This window comes from Azolla caroliniana, unplaced genomic scaffold, assembly GCF_043228905.1.
Source record: "Azolla caroliniana isolate FFs.n. ecotype wild unplaced genomic scaffold, voAzoCaro1.0.p SCAF_13, whole genome shotgun sequence".
In the NCBI taxonomy this organism is placed as follows: domain Eukaryota; kingdom Viridiplantae; phylum Streptophyta; class Polypodiopsida; order Salviniales; family Salviniaceae; genus Azolla; species Azolla caroliniana.
Genome location: NW_028230448.1, coordinates 13,117,815 through 13,134,009, shown reverse-complemented (window position 1 = coordinate 13,134,009; position 16,195 = coordinate 13,117,815). Strand labels below are relative to the sequence as shown.

Below are 16,195 nucleotides of genomic sequence, written 5' to 3'. Positions count from 1 at the left end.
TTGCTCACTTCCTCTTAGCAAAGAGCACCCAAAAACATGTTGGTTCCATCACAAAGTCTCCACCTTTTAAAGATGCGATTATCAGACTATAAAGGGCACTTCAATCACATATCTTGGTGTCATCGATTTGTGAGGATAGAAATAAGCTTGTAAGTGGAGTAGGATGACATTCTCTATTTTGCTTCCTTCGTTGTGTAGAGATAAAGAGATATTAACTCTTCTATACCAATGCGTGACATGTAAGGTGTGCCATTGTGTAAAGAGCTTCTCCTTGAGCACCACCGTGAAATCAAAGTCATCCAACCATTGATTTGATGTTATGTGCAAAGTAGTGACTAAGCAAAATTCCAACCCCACCAATAATTGAACAAGTGAAAGACAATTGAAGAAAAACTATGCACAAAGATTCATATAGCAACAAGATAGATTCAAACATAATTTCACAAGCTATGATAAGATATTTCCATGTACTCATGCAAAAAAGTAGACTTCATTAGACATACATTATAAATTTGCCTTGGCATTGAAACATTTCATGTGATCATGGAAAAATGTAGACTTCCGTAGGGATACATTACAAATTTGCCATTTCGATTTCAATGTGCAAATGACATTGACCCTTTGCAGACTTGTTGAGAAAAATATGGGCAACCAATCTTTTCATGGTACCACAAAAAGCAATATAAATCCCGTTATATTTTAAAAAAAGTACATTTTTTTGTTTTCTATTGCCTTTTAGCTAAGATGGGTCAATAGAGCACTCACACATTAGGTTGGACAACTTTTTATGGTGCACCCACACATTAAGATGGCATGTGCACTCACAACCTATAGTTCATGAAGTTATAAGGTGCAATCCATCAACTCATACAATTCCATGCATAATTTATTATAAAAGCTACAAAAAATTATGAGATTGGATATCTTTTTATAAGTTTGGTTGGGGGAAATTGGCAAAATTGTTATGTTACTGGCCCTCACCATGACATTCTTAATTGTTCATGATGCTATCTTAAGACTCTTATACACTTGGGAACAAACAAAGCAATCATAACAAACGTAAGGCAATGGGCAGTCTCATGAACACTAACTTTCTTCTTAAATTCAAGTAGAGAGGCATCTCTTGTTACAAATAAATTAGATCATTATTCAACCACATTGAAGTGAGAAATGTCTCCTCTCAAAATGTAGCAATTTCTTAAACACCTACTTCATGCAAATACATGGTGAATGTTCCCATCGAAGGTGTAAAAGAATATAAGAAAACTTGTATTGAACGTTTGATGTTTGATTGGAGGCAATTATAACAACATTTATTTAGAACCATTGATGGACCTAAGACAGAAAGACATGGTTATTCAGAAATATTGCCCCCGCTAAGATTGTTATTTGCTTGAAACTTCAACCTCTTTGGCTCTCAAAACAGTTGTGTTTATACCATTAAAAGCTGAAGCTTTTTGTACATATGTTTCTCGTTATTCAATATCTTTTACAGGAAAATCAAAACTTGTATTATACAAAAGCAAGGGAGACTGGCAATCAGCTACCTCTACTACCTCTACCTCTAATTTGGCTTCCATGTTGGGTTCCAGCATATGATGATGATAAGACCTGCAAGAGATACATTGTCAATCAGAGACAATGTTGAAAATAACAATCAAATATGAGCATGTCAAGAACAATCTGATCAACAAAGAAAAACCTCGTAAGTTCTAGACCCTTTTTTAAGAAGATAGCCAGCATCATTCAAAGTTTCAATGAAGACATCAATGTCACGAACCCGTAGATCAATATCATCAGCAAGGCAGCATAACTCCTGTACATATAATATATGCATTACAATGACTTCACGAAAAAAACTAAGGAAACAATAAAAAAGTATCATATGCTACAAAATGCCCATACACTTAAAGTGAAACAGGATTTTTGTTGCCTTTCTGATTGCTGTTGAAGTACATTGAGGAATCTTTTCGTTTCCTTTTGTTGACTCATTCCACCACTTCGTCCACAATCCACAACACCGTGTTCATCAACCAATTTGTCATATAAAGATTCCTTCATAATCTCAACTGCATCCTGTACAAGTATTACAAGGGCTTCAACAACATCAAATTAATTGAGTTCATTATATATTACAGACAACTCACTGACTAAAGACTCCTTTCTAATCTCAGCACTATTTTGTACACGTAAGGTTTCCAAAAACATCAACTTTAAGTTCCTTATACAGAACACTAGGACAAACCTTGGCATCATGTTGTGTGATTGTCTCCCTTAATTCGAGTCGTGCACGAGCTTCCGCAAGTCGTACAAGGCTTTCCAATTGTCTGGCTGTAATTGGTGTACCATCAGCACTATGGCTATGCTTCCGTAACTCAAGGTAGAAATCACCTAACTCTTTGGCAGCGGCATCAGACATCCTGCTCAAGAGCCCCAAGGAAAAACATTAGACAGTGGCACACTGTTGCTATCCAAATTGATGAGAGATTGGATAAAAAACCTAGGGAAGACATATTGCTTTGCATAAGCAACATATTTTCTTAAAAGAGGCCCTGGCAATGGTGAAAAATCTTTATCTTTTTGGCTTAACTTCAGCCTAGCAGCAAGAGTAGAACCCTTTCCAACATTGTTCTGATTGGCAGCTCTATTTACTGCAGAGAAATGGAATGTACATCTTAGAACCTATGATGTTATAAACAGAAGACGAGAAGTCAGACAAGAAAATTGACTTACAAGAATGTTTTGCGGCATTGTAGCGTTCCTCTGAGCCTGCATGAAGCTGACCTGTGAACAAGCTTCTGATCAGAACTTAGGGAAGCATGATTGTGGCCAAGTCAGGTAAGTAAATGTTCAGCTTATGTTAGCAATCTTATGTAAATAAATGTTTCTTATGCCCAGTAAAATAAGAAACAATTGCTTACAGCCATAATATGTTCAGAAAGCCTTTGATCCATGAGTTCATCTGGTTTGTCCAGTAAAATGAAAACAAGGTCAAATCGTGATAGAAGTGCTGCATTCATTTTCAAATTCTCATTCACCGTTTTTGACCGGCTGCAAATAGAATGCAGTAAGAGCTATGATAAATTTAAAGCCTTTCCAGGAAAGATATGCTCAATCTACTGACAGTCAAATCCTACTTGTAATGTCCACCAACTGGATTGGCTGCTGCAAGCACAGCAGTGCGAGCTGATAAACTAGCAACTAACCCAGCTTTGGCAACCGATACACATTGTTGTTCCATAGCCTCAAGCAAAGCCTAGAAGATTGAAATGCCTGGGAATAAGTGTTAATAGATCCAGAAAGGAAGAGGTCAGTAATCACCTATTCCATGTAAAGAATACCTGATGCTCAGCAGACATCTTATCAAACTCATCGATGCAACAAACTCCACGATCTGCAAGAACCATAGCTCCTGTACAGTGAAAGATCAAGATTTTTTACAAAGGAAGTTGTGTTGCAGCCACATCAGCAACCTATTAAAGTAAATAAACCCTTGAAAATAATTCACTGTTTTTGTGCTATCATGTCAGCCCCTATGTGGATAAGGAAATTTAATGAGAATGTATGACACCATTCCATGTTATGGACATAAGAAAATCTACAGGAACACAGGGTTCAAGGGTGAACTAGATCAAAAAATGGTTAAGGACCATAGTTACATGAAGTTTCTTTAGGCTCTGGAAAACAAACTAGTCGTGCCTCAAGTTCTGAACAAGAACAAGCTACCACACATGTTCATCTCAACTCTTTATTTTGGTTTAATAAAATAAACTCTTGCTGTTAAATTGCGCATATGACTCACATATCTCAACAAGAATGCCACTCTATGGTACTGAAAATGTGAGACTAAGAAATGTGGCATGAGCCATTGGGGTAACTATAATGTTAGTGAACGGATCATGACTGATGTCAGTCTATCCCTAAACTATAAGAACACAATTTCAAAGCGAAAACCTTGGGGCATCAAGCAAAATATGGAAAGAAAATGGGTAAGAGAGGGGTGTGTCAGAGGAGAAACAAAGACTGAAGGTCACAGAAATGAGAAGGAAAATATAAAGCATGCCTTAGAACTTGACGGATATCTACTGTTGTCCATCATGAATGTACTGTTAAAACAACACTTGAGAAAAAATACTTCTATTATTTACCAGCCTCAAAGACATAATCGCCTGTGATGGCATCCCTCACAACGGCCACTGTCAAACCTGCTGTGGTGGTTGTATTCCCACATACATAAATTCCACGAGGTGCTACACCAGCAACAGCTTGCAGAAGCTGACTCTTACCAAGACCAGGATCACCTGATTCATGACAAAAGCCATCATAATAAACACATCGAATGCACATCTACGAGAAAAATTAAAGAACACCTTCTTACCAACTATTAGAACATGGATATCTCCCCTTACAGGCACTTTGTTTTGGTCAAGCACATACTTTTGCACACCGCCAAATAATGCCAAAGTTAAACCAGCTGTCCCCAAATAAAGTAAATAATTTAAGAAAATAGAGAGGTTACGGCTAGTACTGCACTGCCAAAGAATCTGATCAATGTATTTCAGATACTTGCAGCATGTGTCACATCCTTCAATCATTGCTAGATGTGGCAAGTATGTCCAGCACAATCCTTTGCTTTAACAAATAGTAATCCTTCACTTTGAAAAGTCAACTCATATTAAGATCCAACATAAAAACACACCTTTGACAAGTTCATGTCCATAGATTGATGGGCAAATTGAGTGTAAAATCTGACGAAACAAGTCAGGCCCCTGCTCTGTAGCAAACTTTACAATAAATTCTAAATCCCGGTGCGTGAAAGATCTAGCATTGGGTGGAGCGGCGGTCCTCACATCACTGTTATGCTGTCCGTTAGCTGCGCATTGATTCTTGGAGTTCACCACAGAGATAGCTTCAATATAAAGGTAGAAAAGGCTTTGACCCTTCGCTTTGGGTCTTCCTGTAGCATTAGATTGCAAGTTGTATAGCATTTACAATTTGTTCATTCAAGTGTGACAACATAAACAAGGATATTTGCTACAGTTCTGTCCAAGGAAACAACATGCTGCGTAATATTCATCAAGAGGGATGAGTTTTATCCAAAGATGCAGAGCCACATAGAATTTTGAATGTAAGTCACATTAAAAAATTGGTCAATTACTCAGAGAAAATGAGGTTCATATAATTAAGCATATCCCAATGCAGTACATAAAGACACCACACAATACAGTTTGACAGCATTCTATCATTGTGGTATGAATGGCTGAATAAAAAGAAACAACCATGTCAGAAAGGAAATCATCTAAAAGAAGAGAACTCTAATCATGACATTTATAACATGCAGCCTGAAGCAAAATAAAAGTTAGATCTGTAAATTAAAGGCATATTCCCACATTTCATTGAGTCTCACTTACCCCCTCCAACATCCATGTCAGTATTTATGGCTTTGACTAATCCACAGACAGTGATTACATCTCCTGGTACGCAAATGTCTACCAGATCATTTGTCAACTCACATTCAACTGTTCTGGGCATGCGCCCTTCCTCGTGTTCATATGATTCTGATAATTCTTGAACCCTACAAACCCAGCTGAATATTCACAATTTGAAACTTTATTCCCCGATACAGGTGCAACAACTAAAAAAACTACCATGCAAGAAAAACTTGTTTCCTTCTATTTGGAGTCCTTAACCCTTCTATTTCTACAACATGAATTCATCTGGATCTATAAACAAACTTACATGCACTTACATAGAATTTTCTCCATTCCAAGCTTATAACACCTTTTAACTTGATTAGGAGACCACTAATTTTTCTAGCATTTATGGAATTTTAAGACATCAATATAGCTTTCATCTCCCTCGGGAATCCACATGAATGCGGCAATGCCGGTCCATCAATATTATGGAATCTAAGTAAATGGCAGAGAATTGCATTACAATAGTAATGGTGTCCAAACAAGGTCATAGGAGTAGAATTACAACAGTTCAATCAAGTGCTACAGCATGAAAGCATTGTTTTTTAATGGTTTTACCCTTTCCACAGCTACTCTCAAGTAATGGAGCTATCCATAGCATTTCAAATTTCTCTTTCTTTATAAGTAGTAAGGCTTAAATTTCCTACACGAAATTTCATTCTATGATTTTTTACATCGTCCATGTCTTTTATCTATAAATATTCATACAAAAGTAATTATGCATCAATTGCATACCTGAATATATACACAATATGAGTAAATAACAGTTTAAAAATCCAAATGCATACCTTAATTTCTGAAAGTTAATCGTTTTCACGAGAGTTCTATTTGGTTGAAAGGTTTTGCTTTTGCAACCATGCATACCACAAGAAGTTGGTGGTGAATATCGACCATCAGATAGTTGTTTATCAATAGAATAGCCACATTTTGCACATGTAAAGTGCATTTCTACAACTAATGGCCTCACTACACTCATCCTAACAACAGTGCCCCTCACAGATATCAATCTTCCTGTTGCAAAGTGTGAGATTTTATTATTAGCAAAGTACAATTCAAACAAAACCAGACGTAGTTAGATATTCCTTTACTAACCAATGTAAGCAGCCTTCAAGTGTTTCAAGGCAAGAAGTGACTCTGGATAATTATACAGACGTACGCAGACCTTTCCTGGATGTTGAGAATTCTTATTGCTTGAGAAGAGTACCTACACAATTAGAGAGTCTGATAAAGATCAATTAATAAAAAATTTGCAATTAGGCCATATTGAGTACATAAATGAGTGAATCTCACATAAACCATTGAGTTCCGGAGTAAAAGAATTCAAATCTCATTTATGACCATTAAAATCTCTGATATACATGCATGTATGCGTGTACAGATATTCTAGAACAAAATCCACAGACAGCCCATAGACTGGAAACTTAATACTAAACTATATTCAAAGCGAGAGGTAGAATTTTCCAAAGAGAAAATACACATACAATCATGTCTCTATAGACTTCTGCACAAGAGGTTACTTCGAGATATGGAACTAAAAACCCATTCAATTTTACCAATTTTTTTCTTTATTCGCATTTTTTCTTCGTCAATGGAAGCTTTTAAAGAAGTGATAAAATTGTACATGCTGAGAAATTATAAACAATAGAATGAAAATAGATGAATAGCTGTATACCAAATCTAAGAAACCAAAAGCATTCATTTGGCTAGCTTTCATCAAGAAAGAGACTTAGATAATAATATTAGCAGATTTTCTCATTGTCGTGTACATTTTTTGAAGAAATGATGCACTTATAACTAATGACTGAATAAGTCTCCGATAGGAAAGAAACTTACGATAGAAACCTAGACTTTTTCATTTCGGAACAGCATATATTTTCTCTGAAGAACTGAAGCATACATTCTCCATTATTGGTTCATTGGAAAAGAAACATAGACAAGAAAGTTAACAGTTTTTATAGAAAATGGCATATGTATTTTTCATAGATAGCTAGACTTTTGTCATTTCGAAACAGCATATATTTCACTGAAGAACTGAAGCATACATACCCCATGACTTGTTCATTGGAAAAGAAACATAGACAAGAAAGTTAACAGTTTTTACAGGAAATGGCATATATATTTTTGTCAAAGAACGAACACGTAGATGCCTCATGACTGATTGTGTTCAGAAAGAGGATTAGGTAAGAAAACTAGTAGTTTCTATCTGGATATGCCGTATAATTATGAATAGCTAAAGCTTGTATAATTCGAGCTGATGCGTATGGTTTTCAGTTAGGAAAGAGAATTAGATTTTCGTTTGGAAATGGCAACATTTCATTCGACGACACAAACAACATGCATATCTCATAATTTCGTTAAGGAATAAAAATTGTGCAGCTATTGTATGGAAATGGCATGTATTTTCATTGAAGAACTGAAGCATGGTACGTGCCTCGTGAATGGCAGCTGAGAAGCATGAAAGTGCATCAGAAGGAGCAAACTGTAGAGCTGGAACAAAATTTGGTGTGGACATGTTCTTCTGCATCGCCTGATAATCCACGTTAAGAATATAAAGGTCTTCTTCAAGCTTTATCTGGAAAGGGAGCGATCCATCGAGACAAGAAGCAAGAAAAACAATGTGAGAAACAGAAGAGCAGCGTTTACAAATGCATGAACGAGGAAGAGAGATGACATCTAGAAAAATATCTGGGGAAAAACGTGGTAGGAGACAATGAAAGAAGAAGGTACACACATGAGATGCAGAAGAATATGTAGTAGAAAACATGAGAGAAGAAGAAGAAGAAGAAGATGATGATGATGATGATGATGATGATAGCTGAGAATACCTGTGGGAAGAAAGGAGAGAATAGGATGATTGAATTGTACCTGGGAAATGAGGGCCTCTCCTAGAGGCGAAGCAAGGAGGTGGAACAGCTCATTGAATAGGTCGGCCTTAGGATCTTTGCGGTCGAAGCTATCTCCTGAGAAGTAGAGGCTCCAGCAGAGGGGAGCTCCAGCTCCACCTGCAGGTGCTACGGCTGTGGCAGCAGCAGAAGCAGAATCAGAAGCATCCATGGCTACAGCCGATTTCTCTCTTCTGTGTGTACGGTGGTGTTTCTCTCAGACAGGGGGTGCTTTCCCGCCAAACAGAGAAAAAAGAACAGTACAAAAAACACACACAAGTGTCAAAATATATGTATGTATGTATATGTACACAGTACATTGTACATTATACATACATATATGATATATGTATGTATGTATGTATGTATCAGTATGTATGTCCAAACCCACATTTCCTTTGATATGTGTGTGTGTGTCTGTGTGTGTTTGTCTTCAAAAACCCCATAAATTTCTCGTCTAGTGAAGTGAGGTGGATTGGATGGGAAGGCCCTGACATGACCACATGACACGGGCATAAAGTGGCAGCGATCCGATCCGCGGGCACTGAAGTCACCTTCCCGCCCCACCCTATGTCCGCCTCTTTTCCAGATGCGGACTAGAAGTGAGGTGGCAGGCGCTGATTGGACAGGAAAGGCATGACTTGGCCACACAACATGACACGGCACGACATGTGGCGGCGACTAGATCCACGGGCGCTGGAACAACCCCTCGATGCCCACCTTTTCCACACACACACCCATGGGATGTCCCGGCCCGTGCATGATCGTGGAGTGATACAATGAATGTTACGGGCATGACCATATAATATATCCCATGGTGAGATTGTATCGTAGTGTTTCTATACACGTGGATAAAGTGTGGTCATGCCCGTAACATACTCTCCCTCTTTCTTAGGATCTAGCTTTAACAATTGGTGTCAGAGCCAAGTTACAATCTTGTAGTATTCTATACATGTGGATAAAGTATGGTCATGCCCGTAACAGTCAACCAACCATGAGGCACGTTACCATCTCTGTCTTCTCTCCTTGGCAACTTCTTTCTAAAACTTTGTCTGTATCTAACATGAACCGATGCAATAGCTTTTCGTCATTGGCACCTTTTTGCCGTAGAATTAGAGATGTCAATGTGCTAGATGAAAATGCATAAGTCGAATAAGTAATAGGGAATTGGGTTGAATGGTGTCTCCATGTTTACCAATTCAAACATGATGTGTAGTGCTTCAACTGTTTCTACCTCTCTAACACTAGGTGAATCATAAGCACCATTCATTGAATAATAAGAACGAAACAAGTTGAACATCAATTAAAACTATATTTCTATTGCTCTATCTCATATGAAGAGACATTTCTCCATTTTTGTAGCTCATCATTATATATTAAATCTTCTTATATTGCTTAAATAGTCATTCATGCTAATATAGCATTAACAATATGTTATTCAAAACCTTCTAGAACAAGAGCTTGTTTATGTTGCAATGAAGGTAAAGAGCCCTTTGTTTGATTTGCCAATCCATAACTCATCGATGAGTGAATGGTTCGTGTGAAGATTGATTTTGGACATAGGACTTACTGACATTGAGTTTTGGAAGGTTATGTTCGAATATCAAACAATTGCAAAAAACAAGTTCTCCCTATAATCATCCCTAGCAATAGAGAAAAAAAATACATTACTTCCACTTCAAATTTGATCACACAATGTCCTATCCTCTTGGCCAATGCATTGGAAACTACAAATGAGAATGGCAAAGACCACTATTACTCATTTTCTACATTGTCTCAAAAAAATTCTTAGCTTGTGGATCTTGAGACTTTCATTATATAAGTCACAAAAAGCTTAAACATATCAATGTGAGCTTCTTAATCTTGTTACGTGTACCAAAAGCTTTTGAAGCATGAAATAAAATAGGAGACCAAAAGCAAATTAAGATGCCATTAAGTTACATTAACAAATTCTCTGATGTATGGGAAACCTTCGAAGCGTAAAGAAAATAAGGACGATATATTAGAAAAAAGGACATTAAGATACAATGTTTGCATGGAGATAGAGGCATGGGACATTCACCATGACTTTGTTTCTACAAAAAAAAAATCAAGAGACGATTTGAAACATAAACATGTGACAAAAGGGCAAACCGCCCATTGGTATCAAGGTAAACATGCTTTATACCAACCTAAATTTGTGATGCAAGCCAAATTTCCTCTTCATATGAGACAAGCTGTACATGGCCATATATTCATTGTACTCAAAAATCTGTCTCTTCATACAATTTGATGTCCATAGTGAGGGTCATGTAACATGCTTTATACCAGCCTAAACTTGTAACTTTCTCTTCATATAAAACAAACTGTACATGAACATGCATTCATAGTACCTGAACAATTTCTCCCTTTATACAAATTGACTTCAATAGTGATTACAAAAAGTCAAATTATTCAGACCAAGATAAGGTGAGCTTACACCTTCAAGAAACAGACTTGATCCAGCAAGCTCATTGACCTTAACAGATCCCATCAAGATATGTATGCATGTATGTTTCATAAAGGAATTGACACTTGTATGGATGCGCATCATCTGGAAATGCGACCATTGTCCCATGACAATGTGTGTTGCGTTTATATATTGAATCCAATAGACTCTGACCATATATGCCAATTTAATGAATATACAACAATTTTAGCTTTATATTCTCCAACAAAACCCTTCATGGACTATCTTTTCTTCTCTTTTTTATGAGAATATTTATGCTTCTTTTTCCTCTTCTTCTCAATTTTTGATGAACTTTCTTCTGGATCTTCAATTTTCTGTTTCTTTTTCTTGGGCTTTTTTGCCTCACTAACATCCACTTCTGGTAGAGGACCGATTATACGATCTTCCCAATCTTCTTTGGTACGCATGTCTGGAACGTTTTCGCAGCTCGTATGAGGAAGTGGATATGGTCCAGGTTCATCCATGCGAGATCCAACTGCACCCCTCCCTCTCTTAACCCTGAATGCAAAAAATATCAACTTCAGACCATATGGAAGACATAAGAAACTCCAATATAAGAATAACCATATGAAAGAAAGAAAGAAAAAGAAAAACACAATCCGTAGTTTCTATAGCTCAATGATTGTGACCATAGTATGAACCATGCGTGCATTCGCATTTGAGTATGGTAAACACCCTCAAAGTATGGTAAATACCATACCTTTGTATTCATTATTTATTATAAGGTAAAACTTTATTTAATGTAAGAAATTTACGGTAAAAAACGCATAAGTATACATACGCATTCATTTGCAAATGTATGAAAAAGAACGTTTGCAAATTCATTCGAGTATGTTACATACTATGATTGTGACCACTGAATCATAATTGAGAGCTCCAAATAGGGCATACCCAATAATTAGAAAGTTACATTTCTAGAGACCAATTCATATATCAGCATTTGTAATTTCAGAGATGATTCAACCTAGTTTCTTAATATCTGATAGTGGATGACTATATCTCTAATACACAGGATTGCCGAGATATTCTTGCAGTTAAGGGTACATATTTGCAATTAATATCACCCAAACGAGTTGTAAGTAGATAATGATCTTTTTCTAGTTATGTTCTATGTGAATAAAAATAAAAGTATTAGCATCATCCTTCCAAAAATATCTGCCCAAATACCTTCTTGAAGGACATTCCAATCTATATATAGTATACACTGTTGGTTTAAAAACATTTGGAATATGGACATTTCAATAATGGTTCTAAGAACAAACATTCTTTAAATCAGCAATGGTGGTAAGAAGATTATGATACCTCGAGTGCAAGAAGTGTTCAACTTCATCCTCTTTCAAGCCTTCGTCTCTAAGATCATCAATAACATGGCGAGAATCTTTAGCTACTTCTTTGTCATATATGTCACCAGAAACCTCATCCACTACATATCCTCTCACATTCTCGACGTATGACCTTGGTGAAGAACTCTTGTCGTGATGCCTTCCACTGTGCCTTCTTGATGATCTCTCTTCTTTATCATAACAAGACTGTGATGAACTTCTTGGTGATCTTCTCTTATGCTTTTCTCTGGATCTTTCTTTTTCCCTCTTCTCGAGATCCAGCTCTGAACTTCGACGCTTCCACATCTCATTCACCTCGGCTGCTCGATTGGCTGATTATAAAATGATGGTGGTGTGAATATAAGTGCACAGAAAATGAAGATTAAGTCATGGTGGAAAGAAAAAAACACTAAAAATGGCTGAATTCATTGCCCACAAGTGCAAGGGAAAACCATTGTTCTGTGTCCTGATGTAAAGGAAAAGCAATCAAAATGGTTGAGCCCAAGGGCCAATATGAAGAAATCATGTCACTGTGGAAAGAAAAAGTGTTACAGATTTTCAAACTAGGTCCAGTAAGAAGGGAGTATATCATTAAGGAAAGGAAAAGCAACACAAATGGTTGAACAAAGAAAAAGAAAAGACAATGATGGAAAGATACAGCAAAATAAATATGATTTGAATCCAAGTACAAAGAAAACCAGATTCTGGAAACAGAAAAGCACCAAAATTTACTAAATTGAATCCAAGAGCAGATCTACGGCTAAAATACTAACAGAGAATGGGATCAGAATAAAAGATTACATGCATAAATAATAAGAGAATGACTCTCTGAGTTTTTCTTCACTTTGACAACACACCTAAAGTTACATTATTTCTCCAAGTGCCTTCAGCCATCACCATGGAGAGTGATAATACCGCAATTCATGTCTTTTTGTCTCAATTTTCATGTTGGTTGAACAATTATATAGTCAAATCATCCCCATGTGTGTGTGTGTGTGTTATGAGTTTGATCAGGGGCATTTGGGGAGAAAACAAGGAACTCAGGATTAATTCCCTAATAATATAAACAACAATTGATGTGAAGAGGGGGATTCACTGCACCTTGCTCGACACCACGGACAGTGGCCTTGAGGAAATGAGGGTTGGGTCGGCTGCGTATTTTAGGTTTGAGAAGGTAGGCATGAACTCCTTCCTTTTCGGCCTGCAACTTGAGACGGGCCGCCTCCTCCATGATCAGGGCCGCGAGGCGCCCCTCTGTCTCTCTATCCATCTCTCTCCTTCTGTGGGCTCTCTGTGGCACAGACAGAGAGGAACAGAGTACCTAACCCTGCTCTGTGTTATATAAAAGGGCCTTTTCTTCTTCTTCTTCTTCCTCTTCTTCGCAGTTTTAAGCTCTGGCCCATCCACTGTATATATTTTAAGAGAGAGAGAGAGAAGGGGAAATTTTATGAAGACATAATATATGTAGAGCATTTGAAATGTTATTATATACCATTGCAATATATCTGTTGGGGTTAAAACTTAAAATGCCATGGCCTTTCCAGGACAAATTTAGCAGTGCATTTTTTTCATCTACTTTTAAGATAACTGCTAGTAAGCCATGGTTTTTCCAACTCATGCACCCGAGCTCAAATCGCATCTTACAAACTTCCTTTGCTGATAAGGACATTTTTAAGTTGTAGTAGAATTCGTTGAAGCAAATGCACATAGTCCTCATGAGTTTGCAGTGTTAGTTCTTCTTGTGGCTCTCATTCCTGTTCCGCCTCAATTTTGTCCTTTGTGTGCCTCGCCTCGATAGAGTGAGACCTTTAAATTCTCGTCTCAACCAGTTTTGCAGCAGCTTGGATTTCCTTGTCGCAACTATGCACTCGTTTCTCCCCTTGAATAAGATGAGCGTAGTACAACTCTTCAGGTGCATTGAGTTGCATGGAATTACCTTTCACTCAATCAATATGTCTCTATCTCACTTGGAATAGCCTGAATTCTCAGCTATTAAACAAGTGATGAATTCTTTGATGAGATATTTACCAACGAAATCCATGGCTAGTTAGAATCAACAAGTTATTCAAGCTCTAGTGATTGAGTACCAAACCTTACATGTTTCAATGTGGGGATTCGAGTAAGTAGCCAAGTGTGGTGTGCCATCTATTAAGTGCGCTTTTTTTATAGATGTCAAAATCTTGTTCAAAAAAATTACATTGTTTTATGACAAAATACATTAAACCAAATGGAAACTATGTTCCAAATATTCAAAAAACAACAAAATCATCAATAAAAATCAGATTTCTAAGTTCTTTCACAATTTCATACCAACATCATGTTTGGTCATTTGCCTACTTTTAGCGAGAACTTACAAAAAATGGCAAAAATTCAACAAAAATAGGATTTCTATGTTTTTCGCTATTTCATACCAAAATCATGTAAGGTCATTTGCCTACTCTTAGCGATACACTTAAAAACAATGGCAAAATTTGCTTCTTGAATAATTCTATGAGCACTCGATAAAGCTAATTTTACTTGTTTGGCTTTCTCGGAACTCAAATAAGTTGTTGTCATTGTCAAGTTGAGCATGAGTTCGGTATCAACAATATTTTGCAATACTTCAGGAATAATCACATCTTCCTGCTTTAAGCATCCATGCATATCTTGCATCTCAACAAACTTAGAATTTGAATCATTTTCATCATATGCAAGTGGTTCATTAGTGTTGGATGCTTGTGCTATAACTTCATAAATCTCTTCAAGTAGATTTTGATTTAGTTTTTCTGATTCATTTGCATCTGCATTGACACATTCCATGATTTCCTCTCAAATTTCTTCTACATTATGTGCATTCTCAAGCAAACTGCAGTTACATAACAAAGCAACAAGATCATCATGGCATTGATCTTCCATTTCAACAACTTCAACATCATTAATGCGGAATGATGGAATAATATCTACCTTTCTATAGCAATTAAAAAGTGTTTCCTACTTGATCTCATTCCAAGCAATAACAATGAGATTGGCAGCATCTAGCAAATGTGCCGACTTTCCAAAAGTTAAACCAATAGAACCTCTTCTCATTCATTTAGCAACATCCTCCAAACGAATCTTAACATTTTCTGGACTATCATGATATGTCAAAATTTCTCTTATCAAATGATATTTGTACCTCTTTTTCAACGCTGCAATAATTCCCATATCCATTGGTTGCTTCCATGATGTGACATTGGCTGGGAAAAAAATCACTTTGATAACATCACGCTCAAATGTTTCGGCATGACCAGGAGCATTATCAAGGATTAGAAGCACTTTGCGATTAGTTCGAGAACGAACAAAATGTACAAACACATGATCAAACCACTTATTAAAAGTAGGGATATCAATCCAAGCATTTTTTTGTGCTAACTAGGGTAATGGCCAATAATTTCCAACAATACAAGCTGGTTCCTTAGCCTTTCCAATCATTGTAATGGGAACTTTTTCAGTTCCAGTAGCATTACGACAAACAACTAAGGTAACTCTATCTAGCAATTTTTTCTTACCTTGAATTGTTGTAGGATCTTCACTAGGCAAAAGCACTGTATATCTTGGAACTAATCGAAAAAATAAGCCTATTTCATCCATATTGTAAACACAACTAGCATCATACTCGTTGATTATAGCATACAACCTTTCCAAAGAAGCCAACAATTCTGGGTCATTTCAATTAACTGCCCCTCCTTCGCCATACAAACTAATAGTATTCAAACATTGGTGATGACGAAATTTCCTAAACCAACCCCAAGTTGCTTTGAAATCATCATCACAAATATTCATTTGTGTAGCCAATCACCGAGCCTTCTCCATAATAATTGATGGAGGCAATGTAATTGACAATCGACGAGATGCATCAATCCAAGCATACAAGCGTTCCTCTAATTCTGGATATTTCCCTTTGGATCCCCTAAAAGTTGTTTTCCTTGTATTATGATCTTTTAATTGGACGCACATTCGTATCTCATCCTTCATCTTGATCAAACTTCTAATCGCCGATTCACTTACACC

General features: G+C 36.9%; 3 protein-coding genes across 3 annotated transcripts; all 3 read right to left on the bottom strand.

Annotated features, from left to right (window-relative positions):
* Window positions 1-1,251: 1,251 nt before the first annotated feature.
* LOC147856185 (putative DNA helicase MCM8) lies at window positions 1,252-6,681 on the bottom strand. The gene is made up of 15 exons (XM_087329477.1): window positions 6,567-6,681; window positions 6,263-6,485; window positions 5,412-5,575; window positions 4,700-4,957; window positions 4,379-4,474; window positions 4,149-4,301; window positions 3,342-3,412; window positions 3,138-3,256; window positions 2,922-3,051; window positions 2,734-2,779; window positions 2,501-2,651; window positions 2,246-2,420; window positions 1,906-2,076; window positions 1,703-1,816; window positions 1,252-1,611 (listed from the first exon to the last, which is right to left on the bottom strand). The coding sequence occupies exons 2-15, from the start codon at window positions 6,448-6,450 to the stop codon at window positions 1,540-1,542; spliced, it is 1,908 nt and encodes a 635-aa protein (XP_087185603.1). The 5' UTR covers window positions 6,451-6,485; window positions 6,567-6,681; the 3' UTR covers window positions 1,252-1,539.
* On the bottom strand, window positions 6,562-8,543 carry LOC147856184 (uncharacterized). Its single transcript, XM_087329103.1, has 4 exons — window positions 8,340-8,543; window positions 7,806-8,046; window positions 6,950-7,005; window positions 6,562-6,678 (listed from the first exon to the last, which is right to left on the bottom strand). Exons 1-4 carry the CDS (start codon window positions 8,526-8,528, stop codon window positions 6,562-6,564), a joined length of 603 nt encoding a protein of 200 aa, XP_087185229.1. The 5' UTR covers window positions 8,529-8,543.
* A 1,958-nt stretch (window positions 8,544-10,501) lies between these two features.
* On the bottom strand, window positions 10,502-13,521 carry LOC147856183 (G patch domain protein). Its single transcript, XM_087329845.1, has 3 exons — window positions 13,268-13,521; window positions 12,147-12,498; window positions 10,502-11,342 (listed from the first exon to the last, which is right to left on the bottom strand). Exons 1-3 carry the CDS (start codon window positions 13,434-13,436, stop codon window positions 11,066-11,068), a joined length of 798 nt encoding a protein of 265 aa, XP_087185971.1. The 5' UTR covers window positions 13,437-13,521; the 3' UTR covers window positions 10,502-11,065.
* Between the last annotated feature and the right edge of the window lie 2,674 nt (window positions 13,522-16,195).

What these genes read in the sequence shown, in the direction of transcription:
- LOC147856183 (XM_087329845.1), bottom strand. Translation starts at nt 13,436, where the DNA reads ATGGATAGAGAGACAGAGGGGCGCCTCGCGGCCCTGATCATGGAGGAG. An exon ending in TGTCCGTGGTGTCGAGCAAG is followed by an intron (nt 12,499 to 13,267) that starts GTGCAGTGAATC and finishes TTTTATAATCAG; the next exon opens with CCAATCGAGCAGCCGAGGTG. An exon ending in GAACACTTCTTGCACTCGAG is followed by an intron (nt 11,343 to 12,146) that starts GTATCATAATCT and finishes TTTTGCATTCAG; the next exon opens with GGTTAAGAGAGGGAGGGGTG.
- LOC147856185 (XM_087329477.1), bottom strand. Translation starts at nt 6,450, where the DNA reads ATGAGTGTAGTGAGGCCATTAGTTGTAGAAATGCACTTTACATGTGCA. An exon ending in TGGACATGAACTTGTCAAAG is followed by an intron (nt 4,475 to 4,699) that starts GTGTGTTTTTAT and finishes ATTTGGGGACAG; the next exon opens with CTGGTTTAACTTTGGCATTA. An exon ending in TATCCATGTTCTAATAGTTG is followed by an intron (nt 4,302 to 4,378) that starts GTAAGAAGGTGT and finishes GTCATGAATCAG; the next exon opens with GTGATCCTGGTCTTGGTAAG.
- LOC147856184 (XM_087329103.1), bottom strand. Translation starts at nt 8,528, where the DNA reads ATGGATGCTTCTGATTCTGCTTCTGCTGCTGCCACAGCCGTAGCACCT. An exon ending in GAGAGGCCCTCATTTCCCAG is followed by an intron (nt 8,047 to 8,339) that starts GTACAATTCAAT and finishes CTCCCTTTCCAG; the next exon opens with ATAAAGCTTGAAGAAGACCT. An exon ending in AATTATGAGATATGCATGTT is followed by an intron (nt 7,006 to 7,805) that starts GTTTGTGTCGTC and finishes ATGGGTTTTTAG; the next exon opens with TTCCATATCTCGAAGTAACC.